This window comes from Phascolarctos cinereus, unplaced genomic scaffold (assembly GCF_003287225.1).
Source record: "Phascolarctos cinereus isolate Bilbo 61053 unplaced genomic scaffold, phaCin_HiC Scaffold_4;HRSCAF=312, whole genome shotgun sequence".
Lineage (NCBI taxonomy): Eukaryota > Metazoa > Chordata > Mammalia > Diprotodontia > Phascolarctidae > Phascolarctos > Phascolarctos cinereus.
In genome coordinates this window covers 617,703,991-617,730,115 of record NW_027555847.1, presented here as the reverse complement: position 1 = coordinate 617,730,115, position 26,125 = coordinate 617,703,991, and the positions used below count along the sequence as shown (strand labels likewise).

The 26,125-nt window shown below is 39.1% G+C and overlaps 1 protein-coding gene across 1 annotated transcript in view; it reads right to left on the bottom strand.

The window, feature by feature from the left end:
• The window catches only part of MAL2 (mal, T cell differentiation protein 2), a 34,233-nt gene extending 10,705 nt beyond the window's left edge, over window positions 1-23,528 (bottom strand). The window contains exons 1-2 of the mRNA XM_020975544.2: window positions 22,915-23,528; window positions 2,811-2,981 (exon numbers count right to left, since the gene is read on the bottom strand). Of these exons, the coding sequence (XP_020831203.1) occupies window positions 2,811-2,981; window positions 22,915-23,043 (300 nt within the window). The 5' untranslated portion in view covers window positions 23,044-23,528. The remainder of the gene's footprint in view (window positions 1-2,810; window positions 2,982-22,914) is intronic.
• Between the last annotated feature and the right edge of the window lie 2,597 nt (window positions 23,529-26,125).

Sequence of the window (26,125 nt, the reverse complement as noted above, 5' to 3'; positions counted from 1 at the left end):
AGGAGTTCTTACTGCAGGGCTCACAATTTGAAAAAAAACATTATAATTATATTTTAACACAATTGGTCACCTTTGTAGTCCTATGCCTTTTATTTCATGCTCTTAAAATTCTAATTCTGAGCAGTTCATAGACTTCATGAGACAGCCAAAGGGAGCAAGCCATTGAAAACACAACACACACACACACACACACACACACACACACACACACACACACACACACACACGAATCTTTGCTCTAGATTCTCATGGGGCCATCACAGCAGAAAATAATTTAGAAGTTTTCTGCCTACCACATGCAGGCTGAAGCAATTAAAAGTGATAACAATCTCACAGCTACTCCACAGAACTTGTGGAACAATAGGAATCTACCTAGTACAAGGTGTCCATTAATGTGTATCAAAAGGCAGGCCATTTGAACAGAGGCTACTTTCAAAGATACTCTGAATAAGCTAAGAATTACAAAGTAAATGAAAGAAAAATCTTCTAAGTGGGGCAGACATTCAACAAACTCCTCAACGATTTCAAAATCAGGGATCAACTTGTGGTATTTATGCCAAGCATTACAAAACAGTGTTGTGGGTATCATAAGATTGAAGACTATTGTAGCAAAGTAGATCTTAAGAGGTCACCTGAAAAAAAAAAGAAAGAAAAAAAATTTTTTAAAAGAGGTCACCTGGTCTAATTTCCTAATTTTGGAATTGAAGAAACTGAGGCCCAGAAAGGGGAATAAATTATCCTGTTGAGTTGGGACTAGAACCTATATTTCCTGGCTCTCAGTTCAGTGCTCTATGAGACTAAATTAATGCTAGGCCTAGCTTTGATTAATGGGCATTGCTAATGACAAATAATTAAAGTTTAAAAACTGCTGTCCACACATCAAACTTAGGGTCAATTATGCAAGTGTAATTATCTCCATTTCATAGATGTAGACAGTGAAATTCAAGAGATACTAAGTGACTTGCCCCTGGAGTAGGAAGTGGCTAAGTCAGCATTCAAACACAGGTCTTTTGATTCCAAAATCAGGGGTAAATCTATTCAACCAGGCTGTTTCCTTGACAAACACTGATAGAAAACATAAGTTAGTCCTTCTGTATAGCATATGGAAAGCACTGTTAGTCACTCATTGACCTTTCTGGTCATCCAATTTACATGATATGATAAATGATAAAAAAAAAAGTACTCTTTTACACATTTATCTAAAGAGTGAAATGGCATTCTCCAGTCCAGGCAAATGGACTATCCATCTTCTCTCTCTGGACCTTTGCCTTGGCCACCTTCCATTGGTGGAATGGACTCCTTCCTCACTTCCACCTAAGAGAATTCCTTATTTTCTCAAGAGGCAGCTCAAGCACAACCTCCTACCTTGAAGATTTTCCTGACTTTCTACCACCCCAACTGAAGGTATCCTTTCTCCCTTCTAACTACTTTGTATTTATTCTGGATATATTTACACTCTGTGTATGTGTGTATATACACACATTTATACACACACACACACACACACACACACAGATGTCTCCCCCCAAAAAATATAAACTCTTTGAGAACAGTGATTTACTTTTGGTTTTGTATCTCCAGAACAAAGCTGGGTGGCACAGTGTATAGAGAACTGAGCCTGGAGTCAGGCAGACCTGAATCAAATCTGACACTCACTAACAATGTGACCCTGCACAAGTCACTTCACCCTGTTTGCCTCAAGTTTCCTCATCTGTAAAATGAACTGGAGAAGGAAATGGCAAACCACTTCAGTATCTCTGCCAAGAAAACTCCATATATGGTCATGAAGAGTTGGACACAACTCAAATGACTGAGCAACAATAAACTCCACAGCCTAAAGTATAGTAGGTGCTTGATACTGTTCCTATCACCTGATCAGTCCATATATGACTCCATATCCATATCCCCTCAAAGATTCTTCACAGGAGTTGTATATGATGGATAAGACCCAACCTCACTTTATAGATGAGAAAAACTAAGGCTTAGGGAGCTCATGATTTGAACTCTCTCAATTTCTATTTTTCTCAGCTGTAAAATATGGATAATGATATCACTTGTCCTATGTACCCCATTGTAATATCAGGAAAGCACTGCACTCCTTAAAGCACTATGTCAATATCAGTTATTATTTGTTTTACCTAGACAATCAAGAAAACATTTTCAAGTAGCAACTCCTTCTTTCATGTTAGCTTGTTCTTTGTCCAACAAACACCTCTGAAGTAGCAAGTCATGTAGTAAGCTAAGTAGGAATTTTGCAGAAAAGTTGTACTTCTCTAAAGGTGAGCTAAGTATTCATTATTAAACTGTACAGGAGCCTCATTCTTCCTATCCATACCCTCTCATCTTAGGTACCTATTCAAATAGGTAATTAAGAGTGTTAAATCCATAGATAATGATGCTCTGACATGGCTGGCTTATTGGCTTTGTAAGCAGTCCCACTGCATCTTATATTCTTTTTTTTTTTTTTTGCATCTTATATTCTAAGCAAAGGAATGGTTTTGTTCTTTACTTTGTCAAATTACTTTTACAATCCTGTTTTACTTTATTCTGGGCAGGAAATGATTCCAATAAGCCAACAAGCCAGCCATGTCAGAGCATCAGTACCTATGGACTTGACACTCTTAATTACCTATTTGAATAGTACCTAAGATGAGAGGGTATGGACAGAATATTACCAGACTGAATAAAAAGCACTTTGCAAACTTCAAAACACTATATAAATTCTTTTCTTATTCTTATCAATAATTCCAAGTTTACATTAAATTATCCGTACTATTTTTTGCTGTATACTTTAAAATGTATTCTCTTACCAAGAAGTTCCAGTTGGCATCAATTCTAGTCACCATGCCTGAAAGGAACACACATAAGAACAGGAGGGAAAAGAAAAAAGCTGTCACTGATACAAACATCACCCATCCTTGTAGTAGAGGTAGAGGTACATTGGAAGATGCTACCAAAATCCAGACAAGTCCTCCAAATAGCTGCAAAGAAATAAAAAGAAATATTTGTAGGTCAAAAGGCATTTGTTACACAAATCCACTATTTAGTACTGTTAGCTGCCCTTTCACACATTTATGTTTCCAGGGGTACTGAAGCTAACTCCAACTGGCCCTTGAGAACAAACTTAAATTTTCAGTGTGTTTCGTCATAAGTACAGTGAAAGAGGGGTCATGGGGAGAAAGGGAATAAGCATTTATACAGAGCCCATGTACCAGGCAGTGCTAAGCACTTTACAAATAACATCTCATGTTATCCTTACCACAACCTTGGGAGGTGGGTGCTCTTCTTGCTCCTATTTTACAATTGAGGAAACTGAGGCAAAAAGAAGGCAAGTGACTTGCCCAGTCCAAGGCCATATTTGATTGCAAGTCTTCCTGACTCCAGGTCCAGCATTCTATCTACTATTCCACCTAGCTGATGAGCATTTATACCTTGGAAACTGGCAACTGCTACAATTATTTTGTTGATAGTCTAATCTTAAGAAAATGTTGGTATGCAGATTAAACTGAAAAGTATGCCATGAGTTTTCAGAATTCTGTTTGTAAAACATTTAGCAGCACAGCCATTCCCTCCTTGAGGAGCAAGGACTGTTTTTTAAGACTTCTATAAATGCCTTTTCTGTACCTAGTATAGTGACTTACACATAGTACTGGCTTAAAGAAGTTCTTTTTGGGGGAATCATTGTTTATATAGTCAATCTAGAGAAGTATCCTAAAATAAGCACTTAAATATATCAGGTACTTATGAAAGTGTAACAAATAGATGCAAAATAAAACACATTCCCCAACATATCTGCAGTAATCTATTTTAATTATCCAGGCCAATAATAACATATTTGAACTCTAATACCTCAGCACACCCACACATCATACAAGGAAAAAGCACTGAAAGTTAATTTGGGAAGAATGGCTGGCCTAGACCAAATGAATACAGTGCTAATGACAAAGTTTTAAAGACCTTTGGGGAATATTTTTTGAAAGACGAATTTTTTTATTGATAGCTCTTGTTTTCATATCTTTTAGATTTTTCCATGTCTCTCTCCCTTTCTGAGAGTTAGTTCTTACATTATAAGAACAGCATTTACTGATACCAATTTATAAGTCTGTAGTAATTACTATGTTCCTGGTTGTCTTTTTGCAATTATGACAACACTGATCATCTGGAATGGTCTTTTCTTTTAGAGGTCTTGAAAACTGATCCCCAAGAATGGCTGAACAAATTACTCTGCGTGGGTGTATGTGTATGAGTTTGTATATACATACATATATATATACACACACACATACATATATATATACACACACACATATATATACACACACATATATATATACATACACACATATGTGTATATATATACATACATACATATGTATATATATATACATATATGTTGCTGAATACAATATAATCTTACAGTACTATAAGAAAAGAAAGACAAAATGAAAAGACAAACAACGGAATTTTTTTGGAAGCAAAGGAAAAACAAAAAGAAGAAAAATTCCTTGAAAACATTATACATCTGTGGACCTTGATCTCTGCAAAGGATCAGAGAGAGAAGTGTCTTTATATAACTGCTTTGAGGTCAAACTTTTTCTTTGTAATTTGACAACATTCAGCTTTGATTGTTTTGTGGTGGCTGTTCTATCTACATATAGGACATGCTCTTTGGCTGCTATTCAAATTCCCACTCAAACTGGCAATCAGGTCCCCAGAGAACAGCTGCTCCTTCTAGGAAGAGCCCTGAGGAGCTGGGATTTGCTTTCTATTACTATAGCTCCAAAGCACTCACTAGTAGGCTTCCCCACAATGATTGTTGGCTGAGATCAATTAGTCAGCCAGACTTAGCTTTTAGAAAAGGAATATTTTGTTAAAATGGTACAATTAACAATGATTAGAATGAAACATGTCCTCCAAAGTATGTGATACACTTTGTTCACAAATACATAGAAACCAGTGGAAAGTGGGCTCGAGCTTAAAATGTACGTGTGACCAAAGAGGAATTTGCAGCTCTTGGTTTCTGGAAGTTATTTTCTCCCTGTGATGGGATTTCCCCTGAGGGATGATAGCGGGGGTAGGTTTCTGTTAGGCTCTTTCTAGAGTCTTTTTTAGTTTTGTTTTTTTTTTTCTTTTTTGGCTAGGCAATAGGGTTTAGTGACTTCTCCAGGGTCACATAGCTATTAAGTGTTATGTGTCTGAGGCCAGATTTGAAATCAGGTCCTCCTGACTTCAAAGCTACTGCTCTATCCACCATGCCACCTAGTTGCCCCCTCTTTCTAGAGTCTTAAAGCTGCCCTTTCCTCCTCGTGTTTGATTTAGCTCCCTATAAAGACATTACCACCAGTCACTGTTATGTCAAGGATTGTATTTACATGCCTGTGAAAAAGTCCAAATACTCTGGTCCTCCAGAGTTCCCAAGGTCCTCCTCTGAGTAAGAGGAATAGGGAGGGAAGCCAAAGAACTCTCCTCTCCAATCCCCCTTCCCCCAATTAGTCTTTGGGTTTGACTGGAAGTCTTCCACCATGTGAAACCTATTTCAACCTTGCTTGTTGGTTTTATATAAGCCCATATAAAGTGACTCACCCGAAGTGAAATATACTACCTATGCAACATCACCCCATTGCATGTAATGACTTTCAAGGACTTTGAAACTGATTAAGGACTTTTGCACCTAGTCTAAAGCTTTTGACTGGGTCACCCAAAGTGAAATATTAACTGGTTAATATCATTATTTTTAAGTGTGGGTGGGTTGATTATTTTGTTCACTGGACTAACCCTTCCCTTAGATATATGTAATTTTCCTGGCTCTGCTTACTTTACTTTGTATCAGTTCATACATGTCTTTCCATAATTCTCTATATTCATTATGTTTGTCTTTTCTTACAACACTGTAAGATTAAATTATATTCATATACAGCAATTTGTTCAGCCATTCTCAAGGATCAGTTTTCAAGAACCCCTAAAAGAGAAGATGATTCAAGATGATGACTGCTGTCATTATTGCAAAAAGGCAACCAGGAGTATAAGAATTACTATAGCTTTTTTAAATTATAGAATCTAGAACTAGAAGAGACCTCAGGGCCTTCCCTACATTCTCTATTTTTTAGATGCTTTAAGAAAACAGTCTATGCACAATGGTGGTTTTCCTGATGGAAAGATGAGAAAGGGATATTAGTCATGAAGTCCACAGTTGAAAAGAGCATTTGAAACCATATAATCCAATTTCCTCATTTTATAGATAAGGAAATAGACCCAGAGAGTAGAGATGACTTACAAAATTCCATGCAGAAAGTTAGTCAACAACCACTTGCTATGTGTCAGGCACTGTGTTAAGCAGTGGGGAAACAAAGACAAAAACACACCACCCCCACTTTCAAGGAGCACACCTTTTAATACGTAGTAAGGCTAGTAAGTAGCAAATGTATGTTTCAAGCCAAGGGCTTTAACTTAAATACATTGCTACATCCACTACATTATGTTTTTATAAGTAATTCTGTACACAGATAACATCTTCACACTCATACAATTGATTAAGGGGTACAGAACACACAACATCCTGCTGTAATCTGATGTTTATTGATTCCAATAAAACATATAACTGCAAAAAAAAAGCCTTAAAATTTACAAAAAGGTGTTTCTCTTGCATATAATAAAATAATGCAAGATTCTTTGATAGATACCACCACAAAAATAACTTTTTCCCCCAACAGTCCTCTAACTACAATTATTAAGTAAGGCAGAAAAGAGAAATGTAGGTTCATTAAAGTTATTCTAACACCATGGTAGATGTCTTATGCATAAATTCAAATGTAAGGGGATCTTAAAAAAATGGCAAGGTTCTCAAAATTGTTGAGGATGACATTGTATTGATGGCACTGAGTCTCAGAACACTAGATCCTCTTTAATGAGCCACGCAAAAGAGCCTGGTTTAACAACACAGAAAAACCCAAGTGGGTAAAGAATAACATTTGCCTATTTTATAATATACAGTTGGATGGGAAGTCAATTGAGTTAGTTTATTAGTACATTTATCTCGCTCAGGCATTGCAGATAGACACTGAACCGGGCCCAGAATTGAATAGGGAGAAAAGAGATTGCAGATGGAATTTCAGTCATTGGGCAATGCTTTTAGTGAGTGTAAGATATACTCTGTTTCAAATGATAACTTTTAAAATACTAATACTCTCTGGGGACACTATATGGTTGTGAATCATGGAACATCACAATTTCAGAAGAATCAAAACTGAAGATGACCCAAAGGACAACGAAAGATTCATGGTGGGTATAAGTAGAGTGAAGCATATTACTAACGACTTGCAGGTAAGAAGTGGTATAAAATACATCTTCTAGATGCATGCTGTTATGATTTTTAACACCCTCTGCCTGATCCCTTTCCACTATCTATTCATTAATTCAACAAACATTTGTTAAGCTTATACTCTGTCCTCTGCATGGTGTCAGGATTCCAATGAGAGAAATGAAATAATCCCTTCCCTCAAGGAACTTACCTTCTATTTAAGAATCTGCTCTTATAGATGCAGAAGGAAGGAAGATGGGCATAGATGACTAAAGGTCATTTAAAATATTTCTTTTTATTTGTTCTATGTTGAAACAGGCAAATAATCTATCACCCAATTGCCAACCTATTGGTGATAGGCCCCTCCATTCTTAGTTTGGCGGCTTGCAGACTCAGTCTGTCAGCAGAATAATACCTGAATCATTTCTACTAGCACAGCTTTCAAGAACCCAGGGTCATCTGGATAACCTAGAGAGATATCAGAGGAAGGATTTTGTGCAGGTATGAAAAATGTAAAGTGAAATTACTTTATGTACCATAAAATCAACTTCAAAACTAAAATGATGAGAAATCAATCTCTTCTCATTTGAAAGGCAGAAGTGTTTAAAACAATCCTATTTAAGTGACTCACAGGTTCCCCTAAAGCACATTTAATTTTTCCTACCACCCACCCAGGGATCCATCAGAGAGAAATTGAATGTGCTTCTAGTACAAAAATACTGTGCACCTTGGGACGACTTAACAACAATTTAATAGAGATTAAAAACATTACCCCCCACCCCCATGCTATAATGGTATGCTGGATCTGGAAGTCATCTGGAAGTCATCTGGAAGCCCTACCTGACCAGTACAGCTTTTGAAGCTAGGTTGAGGTCAGGCTTGAGAATAGTTCCCACTCTGGGATCCAATTTCCTCATTTTATGAGTGCCACAAACAAGGCTACTTGGCCACTCACTCTTTTCGCACCACCTTTATAATCTTCTTTCCATTTACTACATTATCCTCCAGGTGCTCATCTCTGAAATTGAATTTTAATAAATAATATACACTTACACTAGAACTTCTCCCTGATGAGCTCAGAGCATGTTATGGCCATAAATACAACTACGCTTGCAATGTTTCCTGTTTCATGGGGATGGGCTTAGCGATGTCCCTGTTTTCACAGGAAAAATAAAAAGAAAGAAACACAAGTAGCCAAAAGGTAAAATCTTTCAAAGGCCCACAAACAGTGGCAGAAAAAGGAAAGGAAGAATTCCAGGACAAGTCCAAAGTAGATCTTTTCTCTTGGGTCTTGAAATTCTATTTGCCACTTTGAGTTTACTCTTCTCTCTCAATCTAAGCTATCACTGACATGTGTGAGAGATTTTAGGTGGGGGCTCCAAACTTTCTTATGTGTCATGGACTCCTTCAGGCAGTCTGGTAAAGCCTATGGACTCCTTTTCAGAATGGTTTAAGTGCATAAAATAAAAAACAACATAGGATTACAAAGGAAAACCAAGGTTAATGAAAAATAATGTAAAATATGAAATATAAAGTCTATGAAGCAGAAGTTAAGAACACTTGCCTTTCCCCTTGTCTTATGATTTGATGTCTTATCTACAATTCCCCCAGTTCTGGGTCTCTAGTACTCTAGAGAGAAGATTGGCTCTATAAATCACAGCACCTACCTCCCAAGGTTATCGTGAGCCCCAAATGAGATGATAATTATAAAGTGCTTAGCGCAGTGCCTGACACACAGAAGACACTATATAAATGTGGCTTGACCATGGTCACAATGTTCATAAATATCTAAGGTAGGATATGAGTCTGCATTTCCTGACTTCACAATCCAGCAGCCTTTCTGATATTCCACACTGCATTGTTACTCAGTATGGTTAATAAGGAACGATCAAAGTAATGCTTTCAGGTCCTTAAAGGTAGAATCACTCATAAGCAGTAAGAGAGTTAATAGTGCTTTCCCTGGGGACATGAGTGGGATCGGCCACAGGGAGAACATGAGGTGATTGGGTTTCAGTCCGGCTGGACTTGCTGTTGTATGAGAAGGCCCAGATCCCCAAGACCTAAAATCTAATCACATCAGCTCTGATGATATACAAACTGCCAGCAGACTCCTCAGTAACATGGCTATTGGTTTTCTCTAAAGAGAATTGACCTTTACAAGAAATAGGTTTCTTTGGGGAACCTCACTTCACTTTGTGATAACTTACTTTCACTTAGGTGACTCAGGCTGTAAAAACTTTCCTCAAGAAACTAATCTCATTTATGCATTTATGGTCTCATGCAATTTTTATTGCACAACATTTTCTGTTTCAGGTCTTTATGCTCTGGACAGGCCCTGGCATACTTAAAAGGAGTAGCTTGGTTGAGTTCCCCCACTCCCACCAAAGGAAACTCAGAAAGTTTTTATTTACCAAGGACTTGCACAGAATTTAACCTGTAGAAATAAAAGAGGTATTTGTTTGTTTTGCTTATGAGGGTGGAAAGTTGGAAAAATATACAGGACTGTGATATGCATATTAAAGACTCAGGATGGCAGGATAGGAAATCTCAGTTGAATTTTCAGATATTGTTTTCCTCCTCCTTGGATTCTACTTCTATGTGGCAGGAACAGCCCTGCCCACATTCTTCTTCCAAATCCTTTCCAAGATTCTATTCATTTCCTCATCAGTTCTCTTCTCTTAGTCATCTCTCTCTAGATCTATCTAATCATTTCCTAACTAATGAGTCTCTGACACCTATAACATACATAATGAAGTCATTCTTCTTACCTGCACCTTATGGAAGCCTTAGCTTCCTTAAAAGCACCACTCAGGTGCCTCCTACATAAAGGGTTTCATGATTCCCTTAGTTATTTGCACTTCTTCGCTGAAATTATATCACTTTATGTATACTTTGTCCTTAATTACTTCTAGATCTTTAACATCTTCCTGTAGCAAAATCTAAGTAAGTTCATGGAGGATGAGGAATTTCTTGTTTTTTACAGACACACACACACACACACACACACACACACACACACACACACACACACACCCCAGCCCCCCAATCAGGGAGTAAGACTTATAGATGAGTTCTGTCACAAAAGTTTGCTTCTATGGGAAAATGCATAATACATTCTTTCATCATAGTAATTAGATTCCAGGCCAGCCTTTGAAAACTTATTTCCACCCCTGAAATACAAAATTATGGAACTTGTTTACTATTTAATGCATAATATATGTATTACAAAATGACTATAGAAAATTATCTTCCCTATTCCAATGTGGAAGGGCAGCAGTACATTTCCCCTGTTCAACAGTTTCAGCAGGATGTGCGGCATTAAACCACTGGCAGCTTAAACTTAGGGTTAAAAGAAAAGGCTCTGCAGAAGGAAGAATGGACCTGAAGGTAAAGGCTGGGGGGGGCTGGAGCCTCTCACCACCTCTTCATGTTTGTTTCCTTCTGAGGTTCCAGAATTTCACCTGCCTTCTCCTTCCAATTCTACCACCCATGGCTTTTGACTAAGGATTCTTCCCTGACTCCCTGTGGAACAAGATGCAGTCTCAAACGTCTTCCTTACCCTCCTGTCCCCAGAGCAAGCAAACATCCCTTCTAAGTTTTGCAAAGGACTTTTGCTGCCAATAATAATGGTGGGGCCCCAAAGTAGAAAAGCAAAACCCCTCACTCCCATGTCTCTCTCTCAACTTTTTAACCTGGATCCTACCAGGAAAGACAAAGACTGACAAAAGGTGATGGGTTTGATGCAGGAAGAAGATTTATGTATATTTAAGTTAAACCCCCCCCCCCCATAAAATCTCACACTAACTGGGGCAGGACTCTGGTCAAACGGTTTAAGACTATAGGAGTGTAGTAATGAAAAATGAGTTATCTGAAGAAAATGAGGTGAAGCCATAGAGTTTTGCCCTCTTATTATCTCTTAACATGACCCAACCTGACTCCTTGAAGAAACTATGCCTCACAAACTGCATTGGGGAAAAGGGACTAGAATTGGGGGCATGAGTGTGGTATTGATACCAGCCAACATTGGGATCTATAGCAAGCAGTGAAAAGGAAGGGAAGCCCAAGGAAGAGTAACATGGGAGTAAGAGGGATTCTTGTAGTAACCCAGCACCTGAATTAGGGAAAAATATTAGTTCTGAAATCTTAAGTCCTGGCTTTTAGTTGCAGCTGCAAAACTCACTAGCTGTATGACCCTGGGTAAGTCATTTAATCTTGCCTTAGTTTCCTCACCTGTGAAAGGAAGGAGCTAGACTAGGTGATCCCTAAGTTCCCGCCCAGCAATGCATCTGTGATCCTATGAACCTATGATCTATAAAATGCTGATACTCTTATGTTACCTATCTCATAGAATTGTGTAAGGTAAGCAGTCTGTAAACCTTAAAGCATTATAGATGAGTAAGGTATTAAATTAGTAAAGATGGCAAAAGAAGAAAAGGTTGATATTGGAGATGTTATGAAACAGTAGGCACATTAAGATGTTTTGGGTGAAGCTGTGAATTGGGCAAACCGTTCAGGAAAGCTATTTGGAACTATGCTAAGAAGGTGGTTCAAATGCCCATGCCCTTTGGCCAGGACATCCCATTGTTAGGCACAAGGAGGAGTTCAAAGAGAGGAAGAAAAGTTCCCTATGTACCCCAATATTTATAGCAACACCTTTGCAATAGCATAGAAGTAGCAACAATGTAAATGCATGTCATCTGGTAAATGGCTAGATAAATGAATGGAAAAGAGCATTATTATTCTATTAAAAGAAATTATGAATATGAAGAATTCAGAGGTATTGGGAGTTTTAAATGAATTAATGTTGAGTGAAATAAGCAGAACCAGGAAAAGCAGATAGATACAGATAGATGGATGGGTGGATGAACAAATATATAAACAGATGATAGACACAGATATTTATATCTATAAAATAAAACATTGTTAAAAGAAAAACAACATGAAAATGAACACTGAGTAATTATAATGTCCAAGCTTGCCCTGGAAGAAGATACCAGGAGATGCATCTTCTTTTCTTTATGGAAATGGTGGGACTATGGGTTAAGGAACATTCTGTGTACTGTTAGAATTGTTAAATGTGTTAATTTTGCTGGACTGCTTTCTCAGAAAGACCCACACATTCTCCCCAAACCTCTACCCCGTCCTGTCCCCTATTGTCTTAATTTTTTTAAAAAAAATTACACTGGATAGCTCTCTAGGTAGGGAGGGAAGAGAGATATATTTGGAAATGAAAACAATATAAAAATAAAAGATCAATCAAAACTGTAAAATTTTAAGGAATGAGTTATCATCTTTATATAAAGGACAAATCCAACTTAGGCAAACAAATAAGGACTTGTCTACATGTGAAATTTAGGCATGTAATAAGACAAACCAAAAAAATACTCAACATAGATTTACTTTTATGATCTTTCACATTTAAATTCTCCATTGAGTTTAACCAAATATTCTAGTTTAGTTTTCTGTACAGCTGCGGATATGCTTAAAATAGAAATCTTTCAGGCAGAAAATAAATGTCTACTCTTTACTCCATCTATCTTTATGTTTATACTGATCAAACTCATTTTGGGAGACGGAGGAGTCCTTCAATCTACCTCCATACCTCATGTCTAGAGGCAACTATTTCTACCACTTAAGTTAAAATGCTCATATGTACCAAGGTTTTGGCATCAGCTATGAACTCCATATTTCCACCTATATCCTCCACATTCTTACCTTTCACACATTCCAGTTTTCTAGAATTTGATCATCCTTAGTTCAAGCTCAAAAAAAAAATGCAAGGATTTTGTCAAGCAGTGGGATAAAGAAGCCCTAAGAGTCAAAAGCCCTAGGTTATAAGTAGATACAATGCTACCACCAATCATCAATGTGTATAGCCAAGACACTTTATGTCTCTGGCTCTTAGATTCTTAACATAAAATAAGAAAGCTGGATTTGATGACCTCTAAGTTAATTTCTACCTGCAACATTCTATCATTCTTGAAAAGGGGCTAGATTTCAGAACAATATGACAAAGATTCTGGCTGAATGCTATGTACTTAGAACCTAAGAACTGGCAAGGAACTATGGTGATCAACTATTTCAGTAATTTATTTTTTTAATATCTCCACAGAACCATTAGTTTGCTTTCCAGCTCTTTTTATAGATGAGGAAATTGAGGCAAACAGGGTTAAGTGACTTTCCCAAGGGTCATATGTCACATAGCTAGTAAGTTACTGAGGCCAGATTTGAACTCAGGAAGATGAGTTTTTCTGACTCCAATCCCAGTGCTTTATGACACTCAACTGTTATCTCTCTCTCTCCCTCCCCTTCACTATCCCCTTCACACACATACATATTTGCATCTAGTTACTTTAAGCCTAGTGGATTTTTTAAAAAGTCATTTCTACCATTCCTACCACCTGGAAAATGCATTTTTATCTTAGTCAGATGGGCAAATTTCTTATCCTTGATCGAGGACTCTTTTATTTACAACAACCTTGTAATGTATTTTGGACACAATTTGGTCAAAAGATTGCAGACAAACTTCTGTATCACTAGTCCTTAACTCTTGAGATTTCTTACAAGGTTTTCATCAGGGAAAAGTTGGTTGAGAATCTGTGACAAGGATATAAGTGTAACTCTTCTCATGACATTTTAAAGATTCCATTTTATTCCCTCTGGGCTATTTTAAATTAGGAAATGAAGGAAAGAGACAGCTCCTTTTAATTGATGAAAAACCTTCTAGCATTAGCAAATACAACTTTATGCTGGTTTTAAGACACTATCGCCCAACACTCCGTTCCCAAATCTAAGACCTTTTTTTATTTTTAAATATAAATTTATTTATTTTTAGTTTTCAACATTCACTTCACAAGTTTTTGAGTTCCAAATTTTCACCCCATCTCACCCCTCCCCCACTCCAAGATGGCATGCATTCTGAATACCCTTCCCCCAGTCTGTCCTCTCCTCTATCTCTTCCCCCTGCTTCTCTTATCCCCTTCCCCTTCCACCTTCCCGCAGGGCAGGATAGACCTCTGTACCCCATTTACTGTATTTCTTACTTCCCAGCAGTATGTGAAAACATTTATTTTAAACATGTTTTTAAAACTTTAGATTTCAGATTTTCTTTCTTCCTCCCTCCCCACCCACCCTCATTGAAAAGGCAAGCAACTCAATATAGGTTGTACTGTGCAGTTATGCAAAACACTTCCATAGCAGACACACTGCTGAAAAACCAACTCCACCTCCCTTAATCCTATCCTGCCCCCCCATTTATTCCATTCTTTCTTTTGACTCTATCCCTCCTCAGAAGTACTTACCTCTGATTACACCCTTTCCCAATCTGCCCTCCTCTCTATCATTCCCCGCTCTCTTGTCCCCTTCTCCTTCTATTTTCCTGTAGGGTAAGACAGATTTCCATACCCAATGGAATGTGTATATTATTCCCTCCTTGAGCCAAATCCTATGAGAACAAGATTCACTCATTCCCTCTTACCTTCCCCCTTTTCCCCTCCACTGTAAGAGACTTTTCTGTTTTTTTTTGTGAGATAATTTATCCCATTCTACCTCTCCCTTTCTTCTTCTCCGAATATAATCCTCCCTCATCCCTTAATTTTATTCTCCAGATAAGACCCCTTAATCTTCAACTCACCCCGGCCCCTCTATCAGATTATCTATCTACATATACATATATATAATTTTTTCCCTCCAACTACCCTAATACTGACAAAGATCTCATGAGTTATAAATATCATCTTTCCATGCAGCAATGTAAACAGTTCAATCTTAATAAGTCTTTTATGATTTCTATTTCCTGTTTACCTCTTCATGTTCCACTTGAGTCCTGTATTTGAAAGTCAAATTTTCTATTCCCCTCTGGTCTTTTCATCAGGAATGCTTGAAAGTCCTCTATTTCACTGAATGACCATTTTTTCCCCTGAAGGATTATAACTCAGTTTTGCTGGGTAGGTGATTCTTGGTTGTAATCCTATCTCCTTTGCCCTCAAATATATATTCCATGCCCTGCAGTCCTTTAATGTAGAAGCTGCTAAAATCCTTGTGTTATCCTGATTGTGTTTCCACAGTACTTGAATTGTTTCTTTCTGGCAGCTTGTAATATTTTCTCCTTGACCAGGGAACTCTGGAATTTGGCTACAATATTCCTAGGAGTTTTCCTTTGGGGATCTCTTTCAGGAGGAGATCTGGATTCTTTCAATTTCTATTTTGCCCTCTGGTTCTAATATATCAGGGCAGTTTTCCTTGATAATTTCTTGAAAGATGATGTCTAGGCTCTTTTTTTGATCATGGCTTTCAGATAGTCCAATAATTTTTAAATTCTCTCTCCTGGATCTATTTTCCAGGTCAGTTGTTTTTCCAATGAGATATTTCACATTGTTTTCTAATTTTTCATTCTTTTGGATTTGTTTTACAGTGTCTTGATTTCTCATAAAGTCACTAGCTTCCAATTGCTCTATTCTAATTTTTAAGGAAGTATTTTCTTCAGTAATCTTTTGGACTTCCTTTTCCATTTGGCCAATTTTTCTTTTTAGGGCATTTTCTCCTCATTGGCTTTTTGGACCTCTTTTGCCATTTGGGTTAGGCTTTTTTAAGGTGTTATTTTCTTCAGTATTTTTTTGGGTCTCCTTTAGCAAGCTGTTGACTTGTTTTTCATGATTTTCTTGCATCACTCTCATTTCTCTTCCCAGTTTTTCCTCTACTTCCCTTACTTGCTTCTCAAAATCCCTTTTGAGCTCTTCCAAGGCCTGGGACTGATGCATATTTTTCTTGGAGGCTTTGGATGTAGGAGCTTTGACTTTGTTGTCTTCTGGTTGTATATTTTGATTCTTTTTCACCAAAGTAAGATAATATAGTCTGACTCTTTTTGCGCTGCTTGCTCATGATCCCGGCCAATTACTTGAGTTTTATACTCTTTGTTAAGGTACGAATCTGCTTCCAATGTGGAGAATGTACTGTCCCAAGCTTCAGGGGTTTGTACAGCTGTTTTCAGAGATACTTGTAGGGACCTGTAAATTTTCAGTTCTTCCAAGGTGGTATGATAAGGGGTGAGGTGTTTACTCCTTTCCTGGCCTGTGACCACAAGTATTCCTTTCTGTTCTATAACTGTGAGGAGGGGTTTCCCTCCACAGCCACTACAAGCTCCACCACATCAGTGCTCATCCTCACCCCAGCACACCGCCCAGAACTGTGACCCAGATCTAAACACGGCCAAAGCAAGAGATTCCTGCCTCAGCACTGGTAAAGAGATCCCTGCAATCCCTGTCTGATCAGCCACTGGATTCCCCCTCAGTCTGTGGGCTGGAAGCTCAGGAAGCAGCTGCCTCCCCCAGGGATATGCTCTTGGGGAATGGAGCTGAAACCCTGCCTTCCTTTCTTAGCACCGACAGAAACAGACTTTTCCCACTGACCTTCTAAGTTGTCTTTGGCATTGGTGGATTGAGGAGTCTGGAAACCTCCACAGCTGCCCACGATTCAGTCCTCTGAGGCCTGCTCCAGGTTTGCAGCGGCCTGCACGCCCACGCCACGCTGCGCTGTGCTCCCAGCCTGGCGTGATACACCTTTCTGATCGATCATCCAGGTTTTCTTGGGCTGGAAATTTGTTTCAATCTGTCTTTTTGTGGGTTCTGCTGCCTCAGAATTTGTTTAGAGCCATTTTTTATGAGTATTTGGAGGGGTTTGGGGGAGAGCTCAAGCAAGTCACTGCTTTCACTCCACCATCTTGGCTCCACCTCTCCCCAAATCTAAGAGTTTTAATGGGCTAAATGACATCCCAAGTTCTATTTCCTATTCCTTAAAGCAGACGTTCTTAACCTGCGGTCCCCAAGGATAGCTATAAAGGAGTTCTTTCACTTAGATGGCAAAAAAAAATGCATTTTTATTTTCAATATCCTCTAGATGAGATTGAGCATTTCCTTCAATTATGAACACAGATAAACAAAACACTATTCTGAAAAAGAGTCCAGGCTTCCTTAGCAAAGAAACAAAAGAAGTTTAATAACACCTGATTTGCAGGAATCCCATCTCTAACATCTAATCTCAGCTGGATAAACTGAGAAGAGCTCTTTCTCTCACTCACTTCCACCAACTCTTCTCTTTCATATTCACTCTCTCCTAATGCATAGGTTCCTTTCCCTATTATCTACAAACATGTCCAAGCTCACCTTGATTCTTAAATGTTTATTCCACTCTGTCATCCTCAAATCTATTATTTTCTAAGTCTTTTTTTCTCAGTCAAACTCCCAGCAAGAGTTTTCTAGTGCCTCAATTTTCTCACCTACAACTCATTTCTTAATCCCTTTGGAAACAATTTGATTCTACCACTCAACTAAAATATTTCTTTCTAAGAGTTCCAAAGATCCTTTAAATAATATATCCAATGGCTTTTTTCCTCTCTTCATTCTACTTGACCACTATGAACTTTTTGAAACTAATGACCACCACCCTTCTCCTTTTGGACGTCCTCTTTTTTCTTGGCTTTTATGACATTGCTCTCTGATCTCATCCTACTTGTATGTGCTCTTCCTCAGGCTCCTTTGCTAGATCATAACTCCTCTTCCATCCACTAAGCATAGGCATCTATCAAGGTTCTACTCTGGACCCTCTTCTTTTTCCTCTTCCATCTCTGCCTTAGTGATCTCATCAGCTCCCAAGGGTATTAGGTCTAAGCAGATAATTCCCACCTCAATAGACTCAGATAAAATCTGTCTTGAATTCCAATCCTACATCACCACCTGACTACTAGATATCTCTTTGTGGATGTCTCATAGGCATCTGATGTTCAGTATGTCCAAACTAAACACCTTCTCCACTTCTCCATTTTTGTTGTTTGCATCACCATCTTTTTAGTAACACAGATTCACAGCCTCAGAACCACAGCCTTGGTTCTTTCCTTTTCCTCAACCAATTGCCACATTTTGTCAGCTGTACCTCCACAGCACTCCTCATACCCATCCCCTTGTTTCTACCCATACCTTTAGTTTAGGCCTTCATCACCTCTCACCTGCATTATTAGAATAGGCTCAAAATTGTTCTCCCTACATACAGGCTTTCCTTTATCCAATCCATCTTCCACATAGCTACCAAACTGATATTCCTAAAGCACAAGTCTTACCATGTCATTTCCCTACTCACTAAGCTCTAGTAGCTCTTTCATTGCCTTTAGGATAAACTTTAAGTTCCTGTATTTGGTATTTAAAGTCTTTCCCAATCAGAATTCAACCTATATTTCCAGACTAATTTCACATTACTTCTGCTTACCCATTCTATATACCAGTTGATCTGGCCTACCTTCTATCTTTTACCTCAATGTCATTACAGAGGCTATTCCCAATGCTAAGAATGTTCCCCCCTCTTACATGGGCTTCTTGGAATGCCTAGCTCTTTTCAACATTCATCTTTAGGTTCTGCCTCTTACTGGTAGACTCTCATGATCTCCCTAGCTCTAAGTCTCCTCTCACCCCAACGATTACTATTCATTGATTTTGATTTACCTGCTTACATGTCGTTTCTTCATTGAAGGGTAGCAACTATTTCATGCCCTGTCCATAGAAGGTGTTTAATAAATGATTGCTGAGTTGAACTGAATACTTCCAGTGCAGATGAACTCACAACCTCTACATGAAGCTCATTCCAAGGTATGTATTGGGAGCTTAAATCTATATAACTTGGGAACATGTTGGGGTAACTTTCAAGTCTGAAAATTTAGCTTATAGTCAAGACTACAAGTAAAAGACACCTATTTTTATGGGCATCATATTGCTATATTTACCACAACCCCATGCCAACCAAGTTCACTCTCTTTACCTCAAGAACCGCCATTTTCTCACTTTGAAACCCAATTAGGGTTAACTATTAAGTTGAGTAGAATTTTAAATTTTCTTAAATTGTATACCAAATATGCTGAATTTAACCAAAAACATGTAATTGTACTTCTCTAGTACAGACATATTTCACAGAGGTTCAGGACTCTACATTGTTGGGTTATGTCACTTCTTTTTTCTTGTCTAGAGATTGGAAGTGTGAAGCATATTAAAATCTCCAAAAGATCATAGGGTTTAGAGAGCTGGAAGAGGCCTTAGGGATAATTTAATTCAAAGATGAGAACACTGAAGTCCAAACTTACCATTTAAGTGACTAGCCCCAAGGGCATACATTCAATAGATGGTAATGTCAAGTTTCCAATCCAAGTCTTCTAACTGCAAACCTGGTGCTCTTTCTAAAGTAAAATTGGTTAGGCATTTTCCCTGAATGCTCCAGCTACTTTCTTACAAGGTTATCCTGCACCAGCCCGTACCAGTCTCCTTCTACCTCTGGCCTTAATCTTGTACATATTGGTATTCAAATATTAAATGATGCTAATCAAGACCTTTTCTTTCCAGGAATTTAACTCAGGAAATGTGACACACTGAGTAGCCATGCCTTCTCAAGTTGGATTTTGAACCAATGATGAAGAGACCAAGAACCACAAAGATGATTATTTTGGTCACAATATGACCAAAGTGGCAGGTATGAGCAAAAGCCAAAGTATATTCTTCACATACACAAGTATGGAACACATCTGCCAGTTAAGCCATACCCAAGATTATAAACGTGGATGTAGGATGTTATTCGTGTTGTACGACGTTATTGATCCACCTCGCTTTGTTTCCTAAAAGTTCTAATGGATTTGTGTTATGTTTTCTAAAATATCTGTCTCCCTTTTTGAACAATACTAGACATCAGAGGGACAGTTGACCATGGCTAGGAGTGAAGGCCACGGCCACCGCAGAATCATATTCTTTGAGTGAAATTAATTTCTGTGTAATTCAAATATATACATTTGACCCTGTTCTACCAGCAAGATGTCATAAAAAAGAGCACTGAATTTAGAATAAAACGAGTTAGAATCTTGCCTATGCCATTTTTACACTGTGGCCCTACATAAGTCATTTGATGTCTCTGAGACTCAGTTTCTTTATCTCCAAAAGGAAGAGACTGGATGAGATTCTCCCAAACATGTCTTTCAACTTGAATGTTCTATAATCCCTAGTTGACTGTATCATAGTACTAAGATGTTGGACACATTTTTGAGACAGTAAGTTTTAGATTTAAGCAGGATAACCAAATTGAGATGTTCTGTAGACAGCTGGATATGGGAGAGGTCAGAACTTGACATACAGATCTGGGAGTATCTGGGAGCCACTCACATACTAGCAGAAGTTTCCAGAGGGTAAAGGACAATCTGTTTAGCACTAAGTCTTAGAATATTTATATAAGCAATGTGTAAAAAGAAGAAATATTGAAAAATAAGATATCAGCAAAGACACAGAAAGGGGTCCAAAAAGTAAAACCCAAATAAGCATGGAAATTCTAGAGTAAAGAGTGCAATACGGGCATGACTAATAAGGTCAAGTGTCCCTGAGAGGTGAAGAAAAATGGAAAACAAGGAAAAACATTTATTTGCTCAGGAAAGGGTGACCTCTTAAAATATGTGAAACCAGAGGTCAGATACATAGAGTGACCTTAATAAATGCTTGAATTGAATTTAAAACAAGCAATAAGGAATGGATGCAGTCAATTTAGGCTACCCCAATAAATATGGCTATGTGGGGGAGAAGGTGGAGAAATGGAGTGCTAGTTGGAAGGTGAGAGGTGGTAATGGTCAAATAATGTGGTTTTTTTCTTCTTTTCACTTTGCAAGTAAAGGAAGGCCTGAGGCTGTCTAAGTGAGAAAGAACAAGAAGAATGGGAAAAAAGAGGTCAGTGATTCTAGAGAGAAGGGAAAAAGTTCATGAGAGTGAACATAAGGTCCAGGCCCCTCCTGAGGTGGGAATGGATGGAACTTTAAACAGGGCAACAGATATAAACTTTTTGAAGATGAATATCAGCCTTTTCTCATAAACTGAAGAGCAGATGAAAGGGGGAAGAAATATTTGGTTTTGTGCAGTGATGAATACCAATTTATCTTATCAATAACAAATCTTTCACAGACTTGAAACATCACCTTGCTATCCTCTTCAAACTAAAGCATTCAAAACTCAAAAAAAACCCCAAAACTCTTCTGTTTGTTACTTTCCAAACTGTTTTACTTTCTTACAAGCCCACCTCAAAAGCAGTGCCATCTTCTCTCCATTAATTTTGCATGGATTCCCAGAACCCATCATCACTAGGTTCACTTTCAGATGCTTTTTGATGTGGGCTCAAATTCAAAATTGCCTCCTTACTGATGTTGGTAGCCTGTAGTTAAGTTGAGTTTTCATTCTCAGATTTAAATCTGAGCTAAACTTGACTGGGGTGTGTTGGCAATGATGGCATAATGAGACAGAATACCAAATGCTCCAGATCCAGCTCACAACACAAAACAGAAACTGAAGCACCCAGATCCAGGTTATACAAACTCCAAAGAGGAAGGGTGAAGAGAAAAGCCCACATCAAGCAAACCAACCAACCTTCAGAAAATAAGGTTGTATCTGGAATTCATTCCTTTATTTGTCATTCTCAGTGCATGATGCAATATAAAGTTGCCCAATTTTTATTTGCACTTTCCCCCCCTTTTCCGGTCCATGCTAAAGCTCTCCAACCCATAAAATACCATTTGAAAAGAGAAAGAGAGAGAAACTCCCCACCCAAAGAAATTTGGACTACAGTCTAGGTGACACAATATGGTCAGAGGTGACCCCACCCACACCTGCAAGAGTCATGCTCATAAAAGATTGTGTATGTGTGAAGGAGAGGAAAAAAGGCAACGCCAGAGTCACAGTTTTACCCTCCTCCCAGATTTCTCACACCCACCTGGTTTGGAAGCTGCCAAAGATCCTAAACCTAGACTGCGAGCCTCTTCTCACTGCAAAGTGTGTGTGTGTGTGTGTGTGTGTGTGTGTGTGTGTGTGTGTGTGTGTTGTGGGGAGGCCCACAAAAATTCATACTTCCAGTCTTCTACCTTCCTCCGTGAACTCCCCCTTATACCCTCTCCTTCCAGTCCCTAAGTGGGAGCCTAGAGGTACAATCCCTCATGGTCACTGACTCACAGAGGTAGCTACACCTTTTCCCAGCCAACAAAATGGCAGTTTAGCAACAGGCAGGCGAGGCTGACAGAGCCTGGCTTTGCTCTAGGTTCCAGCCACCCTTCTGGCACGGCCCTTTTGCAGGAGCTCCGGCCACCTCATCTCCAACCAAAGGCAAACAACCCTTTTCCCCTTCAAGGTGCCGACCCATTCCCCATTTTGGATCTTTCTCCTTTTGCTCCTATCTTAAGCAACATGCAGAGAGTACCCAAATACGGAAACTAAGAGACAGGTAGCTAATGTAACAGGTGCCAGGGCAAGCAGGGGACCAGGCCAAACGGGGTGGGCTCCACCAGGGTAGGGCGGCGCGGAGTGGGGAGGGGGCGGGGTGAAAGCTTGGGGGTGGAGAAGAAAGGGGGTGAGCGAAAGGATTTGGGGGAGGAGGGAGAGGACAGAGAGCGAACACAGGAGCAAGGGAACTGGGGGTTACAGAGTCTGGCATGGACAGAAGAATGTTTCTTCGTTGATTCCCTGTCCCCTCGCGACCCTGATCCCCTAGTCCCCACCTTTACCTACCCCCTCTCCAGCTCGCTTTCCTGACCCTCTTCCAAACGCTTTCGCCCGCTGCCCACTTACAATCTCTAGACAGACGAAGGCTCCCGAGTAGGTCCGGAGGATATCAGGTCCCACCGGCAGGGTGACCCTGGGCGCTGGGAAAGCCGCAGTGGGGTTGGGGGTCGGTGGCATAGATCCGCCGGCCGACATGCTGTTGCTGCTGCTGCTGTTGCTGCGTTTTGCTGCTGCTGCTCCAGCTACTGCGGCTACCCCTGCTGGGTGTGCAAAGGCTGCGCGACGCCCGCCTCCACGGCTGCCAGTGCTGCCACCGCTCAGGCTGGCGCAGGGATTGCTGCTCTCCGCGCGGGGTCCCAGGAGTGCCAGGAAGGGAAAGCAAGGGAAGAAAAAGGAAAGGAAGGGAGTGGGGAGACGCGGCTGAGTAGCAGAGGCACTTCCCTTCAGGCAGGCGGGGGGCGGCTCGCGCCCCGTCACGTGAGCCCAGGTGAGCCCCGATTCCCCTGGGCGTTTTCCTCGAGTCACGTGTGCCCAGGGCTGGCACAGGTGCCATGCCCCGGCCCTCCCGATGCACAGCCTTCTGTTGTCTGTCTCTCCTTTCCACCAGCTTTTTTCCTTCCCCGAGCCTTGGGCACTCAGTGAGCAACTCTGTGGAGCACCAGGACTCTCATCTTCCTCCCACCATAAATCGAAGGGAAGTCCATTAACCTATTGTCTCTTTTTTCTTCTTCTTCCTCCCACCTCCCTCCACTTCCTTTTTCCCAAGCTTTGACCTACTTAGTAGTTAGATGGAGAACAAGAGACTCACTACCTGCCAAGGTGACCTATGAGGTGCAATCACAAGCTATTTCCAAAAGACAGGATTATTTTTGGGAGGTGGTGGGAAAAGGTTAAGTGGATTTTCTAATTTTAACTTTTTTCTTTTGTAAAATCACATTTTCTCTCGTAGTTAAAATACATTATTTTGCAGTGATAGTCATACATATTTTCCATGTAAATCATTTGTTCTTGCAGATACCGCTTAAAAATTATTCTTCCTCTAATTCCCTATTGTTTGTGCTTTATTGTTGTTATTCATTTCAATAGTATTGGACTCTTCGTGACCTCATTTGAGGTTTTCTTGGCAAAGCTGTTGGAGTGGTTTGCCGTTTCCTTTCCAGCTCATCTCTTACAGAGGAAGAACTGAGGCAAAGAGGGTGACTTGCCCAGGGTCACACAACTAGTAAGTGTCTGAGGTCAGATTTGAACTGAAAAAAAATGAGTCTTCTTGACTCCAGGCTCAGCCCTCTATCCATGGTGCCTCTAGCTGCCCTTTTATGTTTATGAAGAGGTTCTTAACCTGGGGTCTACGAACTTGAAACAGTCATAACTCTTTCAAAATAATTATTTTCCTTTGTAAAATATTATGTTTAATTTTTTGCATTTCAACACATCCTTTGAAGAACACATTATAGTCTTCACCCAATTGCCAAAGAGGTCCATGAAATAAAATTGAGAACTCTGTCAGGAACCTGAATGTGGAGACTCTTCTAGATAGCACATCTGAACTCTGAACCTCTGTACCTGCTGCATTGTACCCAAGTTTTGTCCTGGATTTTAAGGATTAATTTTAAAGGGAAAAAACAGATGCAGCTGAGGGTGTGTTAGCCAACAATCTCAAAAGAAACAAAAAGGGACCATGTTAACACCAGAAAGGCAGATTCCCATTTAAAGCTTAATCTTATAGGTGATTTTTAATCACTATCTCCATTAGGCCAGTAGGAAGTAAATTTGGGTATATATTCTGAAAAACTGGCATAGAGTCAACGATTTTAATGAGTGAAATTGTTGGGTGTGGTAGTAGTACCAGGACATAATAATAAAACTGAGTGTAGATGAAACTCTGTGACTACCTCTTACCTTCACACCCAGGGAATCCCTTCCTTTGTACTTACTAGGTGACATGTTCCTTTGAGAATTTACAGCTGTCCAATCATACATCAGCAATATACCTAGCAATTAATAAGTACTTTCCAAGGGGCCATTTGGATGTATTTGAATCTAATCCCTTTATCTTGTATAGGGGAATCAACTGAACTTTCCTCTAATTAGTGATTTAGAGACCAGAGGGAAACGGTCAAATAATTTAATCTATAGACAGTTTCTTAGATTTTCATAGAATCTAAGAGTTGGAAAGGGACTCTTCTAGAGAGCCATACCTGAAGAAGTACCCCCTCTATAATACATTGGACACATACTTAAAGACCTTTCATGAACTCATTATCTTCCCAAATAGCTCATTCCATTTTTGGGTAGCTTTAATTGTTAGGAATTGTTTTTTCCTGTCCTGACATTAAGCTTAAATTTGCCTGCTTTGTACCTTCTACTCTGCTCGTATTATTCCTTCTGGCATTGAAATAGGCAGCTTTACAGTGTAAAAGGGGAAGGTAGTCACAAAGTGCTACACTATCATACATGGATGGCAGTTATGGTATAAGAACAGTATATATATATATATATATATATATATATATATATATATATATATATATATATATATATATATATATATACACACACACACACACACACATATGCATATACATATATATATGTGTGTGTGTGTGTGTGTGTGTGTGTGTGTATGTGTGTGTGTGTATGTGTATATATATGTATGTGTCTCTATAACCTATAATTTATCCTGGATATATCTTGTTTGTAATTGATGCTTTGCATGTTGTCTCCCTCATTGGATTGTGAGCTTCTTGTCTTTTGCATTTCTTTTTATCCCCAGCACTTAGTACAGGGCTTGCTATTAGTAGGTAATTATCAATAATGAATTGCTTTTAGGAAGTGGTATAAAAATATCATCCAGCAGATAAAATATCATCAGAAAATGAGTTGAATTCATCATGCTGCAAGAACAAGAAATAACAGGTGCATCCAGGTGTTGTACCTAACCCCAGGGAATGTTTACAAAAAATTAAATAGTATATTGAAAAGATGTTCAGTGAAGTTTTATGGGAGAATATAGACAAGAAGTGCACAAGAAAAAGCATGGATAGATTGAAATTTGTCATATAATAAGGGAATGCTTACATCAGTGAGATCCCAGATCCATTGAAGTATTGAATTAACCCTAGCCACATCTCCACAGTCTTGGACTTTTATTTGAAATATAGGCTCCTCTTCTGAATCTTCCTTTTTTAAACTTCCTAGTATTTTCTTTTTTCCAATTACATGTGAAGATAGTTTTCAACATTTATCTTTGTAAGATTTTGAGCTCCAAATTTTTCTC